At 37.5% G+C, this 10,126-nt stretch overlaps 1 protein-coding gene across 1 annotated transcript in view; it reads right to left on the bottom strand.

Annotated features, from left to right (window-relative positions):
* The window catches only part of LOC137260606 (tyrosine-protein kinase BAZ1B-like), a 37,233-nt gene that overhangs the window by 26,503 nt on the left and 604 nt on the right, over nt 1–10,126 (bottom strand). Inside the window, exons 2-7 of the mRNA XM_067798200.1 lie at nt 9,606–9,781; nt 3,324–3,426; nt 2,104–2,155; nt 1,608–1,706; nt 968–1,044; nt 112–277 (exon numbers count right to left, since the gene is read on the bottom strand). Coding sequence (XP_067654301.1) covers nt 112–277; nt 968–1,044; nt 1,608–1,706; nt 2,104–2,155; nt 3,324–3,426; nt 9,606–9,781 — 673 coding nt within the window. The remainder of the gene's footprint in view (nt 1–111; nt 278–967; nt 1,045–1,607; nt 1,707–2,103; nt 2,156–3,323; nt 3,427–9,605; nt 9,782–10,126) is intronic.

Consider the following 10,126-nt stretch of genomic DNA (forward strand, 5'->3'; position numbering starts at 1 on the left):
AAACAGTGCCTAATTTGCATGCCATGGAAGGGTGACAAGAGAACTGTCAAACCACTAAGATACTCCACTGATCCCTTCTATAATTTGGCAAAAGTTGAAAGAATTGCTGACCTTGGCAGGTGAAACAAGGAAGTCAGCAAATTTGCTGGGTAAGGAGTACTTCTTGACCAGTGCATCGTTCACGACCCAGGGACTAGTGGACGTGGTGCCAACACGGAGGGCGCTGGCTCGTATGAAGAGGCGAAGCAACTCTTTGGACGGGGGGCGATCAACTCGTCTGGAAATATTAATCATGAAAGAAGTGACAAATGGCACAATCAGCAACATAACCCATATTCCACAGCTGTCGATACATTAGCAAATCTGGGCCAAATCTGGGTATGATCAGTAGGAAGCCAAATGAAGGGTTGGTCCACCAATTTCTATTTACTATTACGAAAGTGAGAAAATGAATGAGTTTAGCAATATGTCAGCCATATCACAGCAGGGGATACAAGAAATGGGTTTCACACACTGTACCCATATGGGGGACTTAAATCCAGGTCTTCCGTGTGAGAAGCAAACGCTTTAACCACTAGGCTACCTCACCGTCCCTTACCTAATTGAAAGTGAGTAGGATTTAACATCACTTTTAGCAATAGTCCATCACGGAGGCAGTGATGGGCTACACACATTGTACCCATCTAAATCAAACTGGAGTTTCTGGTGTGACAAGCAAACGCTTTAACCATTACGCTAACCACCACCCCTTCTTTAATGAAGTAGTGTGACTTTACGTTCAGTTGAGAGTTTATGTGACATATTATTCACTTCTAGTAGCATGTTTACCGATTACTATTATTAGATAGGATATTATGAGACATAATACACAAATGGTCATGAATTTGAGAGCATATACAACATGGTTCAATCTATCATCTGGATCGCCTTGGTGAAGATCAATGGCTGTTCCAGTAAATCGTCTTACACTAGGTCGCAGGCAGGAATACCATTGATGATTTTGTCTTCCTCATCAAGCTTGATGCTATACTTGTAAGGCAGCAGCTGAAACAATGAATAACGACAGATAAATTTATTTAGTGTTAAACTTAGCACATAAATATTCCCCTGGTTGGCAGAAAATCAAGTGATTGATGTATTGAGCACTGAAATTTTGCCACAGAACAAAGACTGGCCTTTGATATGACATGTATTCTGATACTAAGAATGCAGTTTAACTTTTATGCTAAGACAGTACTTTCATTCTATCAGTTGATTCACTTTCTTTCTGCAGGTTAACTTCAAACTCTAAATCAAGTTGTTTTACATTTCAGAGACAGATGATGGGACACTGGGGCAGAAACATACTCCTACATGGCACAGAGAAATTTACACTTTCACAAACAACACGAAAACACTACAAAATCTGCTTGAGCTTGTTCATCCATTACTATTCAGGGTTGTTGACTGAACATTATCCGGGAGTTCCACAATACATTTAATGACTTAACCTTGGCAGAAGAGACAATTGGTCATCAAAACAGTTGAGATGTCATCTTGTTTTAGAAGAAATGTTTTCTATTCCTCTCAGGCTAATGTTGGGTCCAGTAACAATGTTCATGTCTTACCTTTGGCGGGACCCACTTCTTTGGTGAGGATTCCTTCCCTTCCCCAGAACTGTTTTCTTTGTCACTGGAGGGTGAGCTGCAGTTGCTGGTAGGGTTGGCCTACACGACAGAGTAACATTGTAATAACATTGTACTAATATTGCAGTAACATCATAGTAACCTCATAGTTACACCATAGCAACACTATCATCATGGTAGCAGAACTGAAGCAACACCATAGTCATAGTGAGTGAGTGTTTTCATGCTGCTCCAGCTATATCCCGGTACAGGACACCAGAAATGGACTTCACAAACTCTACCTATGTGAGGAATGAAATCTGGGTAATCGACTTGACGAGCGAACGCTTTGACCACTAGGCACCGCCCCACTATCGCCATAAAGACAAGCAAGCAACTTTAGAACATAAGCATTATCATAGTGTCATAGCAACACTATTGTCTGATTACAGCACCCTGTTACTAAGTAACACAGCCATGATTTCAATGAAGAACTTACCTGCACACCACTTGTGTCAATGCTGACTATTGTTCCGGAAAATCCCTTTGCACTGAAAAGACAATTGAAATATTAGGTTTAAACTGTAATTTGGCTTCTAAAACTCATATCCCATCATGTACAAATAGTGTAAACAGATGTGTATCATAAAGTAATCATATTAACAAAGTCGAACACAAATAACATCAGAGAGGTATCAGAGCTGCAGCGTTTGTGTTATAACAGCACTGAAACAAATACACCCTGCATCCATATTGATGAGTGAGTTCAGTTTATGCCGCACTAAGCAATATTCCAGCTATATGGCAGGGGTCAGTAAATAATTGACTTCGTATCAGACAATCCAGTGATCAACAGCATGATCATCAATCTGTGCAATTTGGAACCAATGACACGTCAACCAAGTCAGTGAGCCTGACCACTCGATCCTGTTAGTTGTCTTTTGACTGATGAAAATATTCGAAATGAATTACAGTGTTCAAAACAAAGACATAGAATTGGTCAAATACATAAAATTTTCCATTACGTGAATTATGGTGAGAATTATTTTCATAATCTTAGTTATGCCACTAGGGCACACTGACAATATTTCATCCATGCCATTTCAATATTTACCATTCCATCACAGGCAAAGTGACATTTCAATCCATGGAGGTGTTTTTCTTAATGCATTATTTCTTAGCTTTGCCTTAGCTTATTCAGTTGACAGGTCCTAATTCTTATTTCTGAGTAAATTTCTCCAAATTCGACCAACTCAAAGAGACAGGGCATCATTCTTGACCCTATCATGCTGTTTATCAGTGGCACTCTCAATCTCACAGTTTAAAACAGGCGTGCCCCTTACGATGCTTGTTTAAAGTAGCTACTGTTATGGACAACACATATTTTGGTGGTTAGTTTATGGGTCCAGGATAAATGAAGCTGCACCATTCTTGCAGTCAATATAGTGTTCAGGAAATCCAGATCTCAAGTTTTCAGGATTGCATCTTTACTGATTTATTGAACAATGAATCTAAATAACATAGGTGGACCATCAAAAAGATGTGGGCACATGTAGTTTCACAATGGCACATCTAAACAATCTGTCTGGTGCCCAACAGCACCCTCCAGAAAAATAGCATTACTTTCCCTTAACACAACAGTTATCACAGACAACCTTTGGTTGAAAATATGAAATAACTGAAACACAAGGAAAATGATTCTATATCAGCTTCGCTTACTTTCCAGTATTCTTGATGCGCAGGTTGATCTTCTCGGTCACACAGAGCACCTGTTGTAGCTTGAGCCATGCTTGGTCTACCAATGTGTCCAATGATAGGGTGCCTGAAATACAACAGATTACGTTTACCAAAGCAGAAATATTTGCATTAATGAGGAACCCATGCTGTCCGGTCCAGAGTCAATTATTTACAGACCACTGCCATATAGCTGGAATACTACTGCTAAGTGCAGCATGAAACTAAACTCACAAACTCAAATAAAATATCACAAAAAAACAAAACAAACATGTTAATGCATAACCGATGACATGTGTCAACCAAATCAGCGAGCCTGACCACCCGATCCCATTAGTTGCCTCTTACGACAAGCATAGTCACCTTTTAATGGCAAGCATGGGTTGCTGAAGGCCTAGTCTACCCCAGGACGTTCACGGGTCCCTGATTTATGACATAATCAGTTCTTTCAACAACAATGAAAAACATACAGCAAAGTTAAATTTATCATTGAAACCTTTCATTTATCTACCCAGATGAAAATGGCAGGGTTGTGCAATATTACTGATACTCTGGCACAGATTGGTAAAGTATCTCGAGATACTTTTTTCAATATGGTTCAGATTGTGCAATATACTGGTCATCCAGAGTTATCTCACTTTAACTTATCTGCCCTTGACTTCAATAGCAACACCATATGCTCAAGTGCCAAATATACTTTTATTTCCGCTGGTTTCATGCAACATTTTATAAGCAGAAGTGTCTGTGTAAGTGGCTCACAAAGAGCCAAACATTAAACCATGTTTTGTGGGTTTCAATGATTTCATATGTGACAATTTTGAAGGAATCAAGGGGCCTCAACTGAACCAAATTTTAATTTGGACTAAATAGTAGAGTCTCTGGTTCTGAGTGACCATTTCACAATTCACATAATGTTGTTATTTTAGCCCTGACATGTACTGCAAGTGAGTGAGTGAGTGAGTGAGTTTAGTTTTACGCCGCACTTAGCAATATTACAGCTATATGGTGGTGGTCTGTAAATAATCGAGTCTGGACCAGACAATCCAGTGATCAACAACATGAGCATCAATCTGCGCAATTGGGAACCGATGACATGCGTCAACCAAGTCAGCGAGTCTGACCACCCGATCCCGTTAGTCGCCTCTTACGACAAGCTGAGTCGCCTTTTATGGCAAGCATGGGTTGCTGAAGGCCTATTCTACCCCGGGACCTTCACGGGTCTGTACTGCAAGGGTAGGGGAAGGAGGAGATACAGTCAACAGTTGCTGCCTTGCCTGTCTGTCTTTCAAAAAGGGAGAGGTGGGCTTTGTTCCGCAGAATAACAGAAAAACCTTACAATATCTTCCTAGAAGATTTGGCAGACATCAAACAGATCTGGAAGTGATGCCTTTTTGCTGCTTACAGGTTTTTAGCATTATACTTTTCAGGATTTCCATGGAAACAATGTGGACTTGTCTAAAAGGAAAATCAACATAGACATTAAAGAGGGGGCGGATTCAGTGGTTTGGGGGTCATTTCATCCCAATTCCAAACTAGGTCAATTCATCCCACATTAGGGGTCGTTTCACCCCTAATCAAGAGTTGTTTCACTCTAACAAATTGAGTGTATAAGGAGAATGGTACTGATGATTAAAGCTTTTGATCCTAATTAGTGAATGTCTTTACAACGATTAGGTAAGTACTACTGTGTCTGTGTTCAGACAGCACATTGGACATAAGCTGATATCTCATCTCATCCTGTCTCATCATGCTTAAAACTTGAATGAATATTTAAATAATAGACACTGAGACTTGAATTTCTGCCATGGTGACTGAATGTTTGGAGATCTGCCTTAGCAAGATGAGAGTAAGACCGCATGAAGATGGACTGCAGTGTGAAACTGTCATTTACACAAAATACGTGGCACAGGAAATACTATACTAATGATTATCCTCTAAATATATATAATTTTGATAGCAACAACATAACCCATAAAAACTAAAAGGACCCCAAGGGAGATCAGAGATTCAGGAAATCGAGACTTGCTTAATTTATGAATTTAGCATTGCAGAGAGGGTTTCCCAATAGAGAACATAATACAGGGCAAGTGACTTATAGAAAGTAACCTGTCCTAACTAATTTTCCACTTTCCCTGATTTATGAGTGACTGAGCGAGTTTAGGTTTGCGCCGCACTTGGCAATATTCCAGTATACGCCGGCAGTCTGTAAATAATAGAGTCTGGAACAGACAGTTCAGTGATCAACAAGAGCACTGATCTGCGCAACTGGGAACCGATGACATGTATCAACTAAGTCAGCGAGCCTGACCACCCGATCCCATTAGTCGCCTCTTACGACAAGCATAGTCGCCTTTTATGGCAAGCATGGGTTTCTGAAGGCCTTGTCTACCCTGGGACCTTCACGGGTCCCTGATTTATGATATAATCAAAACTGATAAATAGCAAAGAATGATATCTCTATTTTATTATTATTATGAAATCTATTACCTACATTTTGAGCAAACATGAAATAAAATGCAAGTTTATTTGCAGTTTGAAACCATAAGTGGAATTATCTAGTAGCCCATGGACAGGAAGATACCATTATTTGATTGCCCAAAATGAAAACGAACTTGTCTCGGGCTTCGGGCAATGGGATTTTTCAACCCCTGTAAAGTGGTTCAGGGACTGTGAGATGGACTGAGGAAACACCTAGTCATAACAACTGTTTGATAAGAATGTTGCATGCATGTTAGTATACAGCACTTGATGAATAATGTCTAGATGATACCTTTTAAATATGATGATAACCACACTGACAAACCTACAATTTGGTAACATTCCATAGCCCCACAACGCAGTAGCATTTAACTGACTCCTAATCCACATTGCTCAGTCAACAATCAATTGCTTGTCATATGACGACACAAGTCCTTGATTAGATTCTCACTGTTTTGATTCAATACTATAATCCATTATCAGGATTGCCATGTTGAAATTGGGAGAACATCCTAATTAGATAAACAAAGAAGTAACACCCACAACTCAATTAGCCTTAATTAGCTTACCTCTACCTTTGATTCATGCTGCAGTGTGTGTGTAAACACATGAAGACAGTATCAGTTCAGAGGGATACTTGTCAGAGAAAGGTTGGTGTATATCGGCTTTATGTGCAAATATTAAGTTTAAAGGGTAATTTTGCTTGGCAGGACTATGAAATCATATTGAGATATCCAAAATATTGGGACATTTGTATAGAGTTAAAACAATAAAAGGGTTCAAATAACGATTAATACTGAAGGATTTTGCCAGGACCAAGAAATGATATCGAGACAACCGAGACATCAAGACAACTGAGATATCGACTTATAAGAGTTTGACACAATGGTGTTCAACTGTATTTTCTTTATCAATCACACTCTTAACTCAACGCCTTTATGTTCACAAATGTTTGTTGCAATAGGTCAAGTAAACTTTCCACATTAAGGCTCTGTATCATCTTATTTATCTGTAAACCATCAAGCCCTATAGAGTGGTAATCAATTTACTTGAAATGTGAACTAAATGGATCTACTAAACCTCAAATATTCAATTATCTTTGTCTTCTTTTGTCCATTAAAAATACGGTTCTTTAAATTTATGTTAACACTTCAGGGTCAGTGAATTATTACCGTAGACTGGAAATTCTTCAATAATCAATATACAAGTAAAATATTACAACAAAAATATTTTGATGAAAAAAAAATATGTTGTAAATAACAAATAAATAATATGTTGTATTGATATAAAAATGAAATCATTGGAATATAGAAACGTCAGTATCTACACATGAACTATATGATTTGACTACGCTACAGCTAAAGGGGAGGCAACTATGTGTGGAAACATCTTACACAGCACTAAGTTAATAATTCTGAATGCCTTTGACATCACATTGAACCCCCCTCTCAAAAAATCTTATTAAAAACCATTTCCCATAATGGTCAGTGAAATTAAATACAAATATTTAACTATTTAACATGAAGCAGGACATAGGATTCGTCATCTTAGTGAGTGACACGAAATTTGCTAGTTAGATACTAACAGAAATTACTCGAATGTTTAACCATTTGTTTCACTTCCTGTTTTACATCTTAAACTACACGGAATGCGATAAACAAAGCATTCCCACATCAAACAATTCAGTTGGTTGGTTTGTTGTTTAACACTGCACTGAGCGATATTATATCACAGTGGTCTGTAAATAATAGAGTCTGGATCAGACAATTCATTTATCAACAGCATCATCACTGATCTACGCTACTGGTATATGATGACATTTGTCATGAAGTCAGCGAGTCGGACCACTTGATCCCATTAGACGCTTCTTATAACAAGCAAGGGTTACTGAACTGAAGATCACTTCTAACCTAGATCATGGGTCACAAGCAAACTTCAGCGGGTCAAAATCAAGCAGAATTTCAGCTGATGAATCAGCACACAGGCACTGCTCTTCTAGTTCTACGATTGTTGTGGCATATTTTCTCCAAAAAAAAGTGTCATGCATTTCAGGGTTTTAAGCAAAACTATACTGTACAACTTGAAACACTGAGAATTTTAAGTTCTAGTTCAAATGTGACAAGTAAAATAATTATGTACAAATAAATAGATAACCTCACCCAAATGTCTTTTAATATCAAATATATCAACACCCATTGATAAAGTTATGAATAAACAGGATTGCAAAGAATATTTTCACTTATATAAATGACTGTTCATATTCATGGTATCAGAAGACACAAGGGTGAGATGAATTCATTAGATTTCAATGTACATAGCTGAGCCATACATACTACCATTAGATATGCACTGCAGCACTGTCAAAGCATTGTGATGTCATCATGTTTTTGATGTAATAGCATTATGAGTCCCGTAAATGATGATGTATGGGCATTGTACACAATCTACTGTTATCGCCTGTGGAGAACAGTTTTGGACAATAAAATGGATAGTACTTCCTATTCAATCACAAATAATTCCAAACTTCAATTTCCATTCAGTCCAGAGGTGTTTTCAGGAAAAAATGGATATAAGAAATACAGTCTCATTAACAAATGTAAACAAACAATACTTGTTTGAATACAATTTTCATTTCTTTTCATACACTCCACTGTTCTTTGGTGCCTCATGTATTGCACCTCAGGAACTTACTAAATTCATGAACTACAGACCCATGCAAAAAGTATTCGAACACATAATTTCCACAGACTTACGTGTTAATTTAGTGTAGCATGAATAATTTTCATGAATTTAATTTTCCTATGACCTAAGTCAAATTTTCAACATTTGTGGGGAATCATCTTACCTACAATCACATAATTTCTGTTGCTTATTTATTGAATGGCACCAATTTAATCAACATCTGTACATGAACTCCTTTTAGATGGCGACCTATGCGATAGTGCGTGGTGGAAGCATACGGAAGTTGATAAATGTGATGTCATTAGTTAAATAGTGGTCAGAAAACTGAAATGAAATAAGTTGCACAGAGCAGAGATGATTTCCATTGAAACTTGCCAGTCAAATCAGACATGTAAGTCCATGGAAATTACACCAAGTGTCCGAATACCTTTAGTACAGGTTTGTATGTTGGAACCCCTTGGATGAAAATAAAATTTAAAAAAGAACAAAATTTCAGCCATGATAATGGAAGACAAGCATTGTTATTTTGTTTATAATCATGATCATGGTGATAACAAACTCATGAAAACAATAGAGAAATCTCAATGAATTGTTTCAAATGTTCAAAACACAAAAGTCTTAATTCAGCATCAGAAAATAATGGTAATAACTAATATTCTTTGGATAATTTTCTTTATCATCCTTTCTACAAAATATGTCTTCATTAATACCAAAAATAATTCATACAAATGAGATATACATAGTCTTTTATATTCCAAAGATTCACTACACTGACTTGCAATAGTACACTTCAAAGAGATATGTGAAGCCAGCTAAGAGCAACGTGAAAATGGGCAAAATTCCAAAAATAAACTCAATACCTTTTCTAATCACTTGTTATCATCTGAACACCCAGGTACCACAGCATTCAAAATAATATTTCTCTAACATTCTCCAAAGCCTAAGTGAAAGAACACCAACAAAAAATATTGCAACACAAGGAACACTAACCATGCTAACAACTCCCCCTGGTGGGAAAACATGGAACTAGAAAGACAACACGCTGTTCGTTAAGATATATGGTTGAACTGTTTAGTAAGATGACAAAAAATATCAACAAATACTTACTGTGATGAACAATTTCAAGAACAGATTTCTCATAGCATGAAGCAAACTGATTTTTCAGCGTTTTCTGTACAGCTTTCTCGGAATTCCATGCTTCTTCGTGTGTCAAGTTGATGTGCCCCGTGCACTGACAGGTCCATATCCTCTCCTCGTAGAGATCTTTCCGTTTTTCAAATTCACTCATTTGGTTAAGGAACGAGCAGTAATTATGGCCAACTATTCTGAAAGATGCTGACAATATATGTCACGTTTACATGAATCTCAGAAAAACACATACGAACTCGGCCAAGCGTAGAATTATATCGCGTTTTACACACATTTCCTTAATTTTGATTCGTTGATTTGTCAAAAATTAAATGAGCATATATCAAATTAATACAACAAATCATCACAATAGAAGTTTGTTCCAATGTAGGAGTGAAGACAACGTTCAATATTGGGTATTTATTGAATGTAACAGTGGTAAATAAGTCGAAATCGTGTTTTGACAGCAGCAGACGACGCGATTTCGGCAGAATCGTGCA

This window comes from Haliotis asinina, chromosome 14 (genome assembly GCF_037392515.1).
Source record: "Haliotis asinina isolate JCU_RB_2024 chromosome 14, JCU_Hal_asi_v2, whole genome shotgun sequence".
Lineage (NCBI taxonomy): Eukaryota > Metazoa > Mollusca > Gastropoda > Lepetellida > Haliotidae > Haliotis > Haliotis asinina.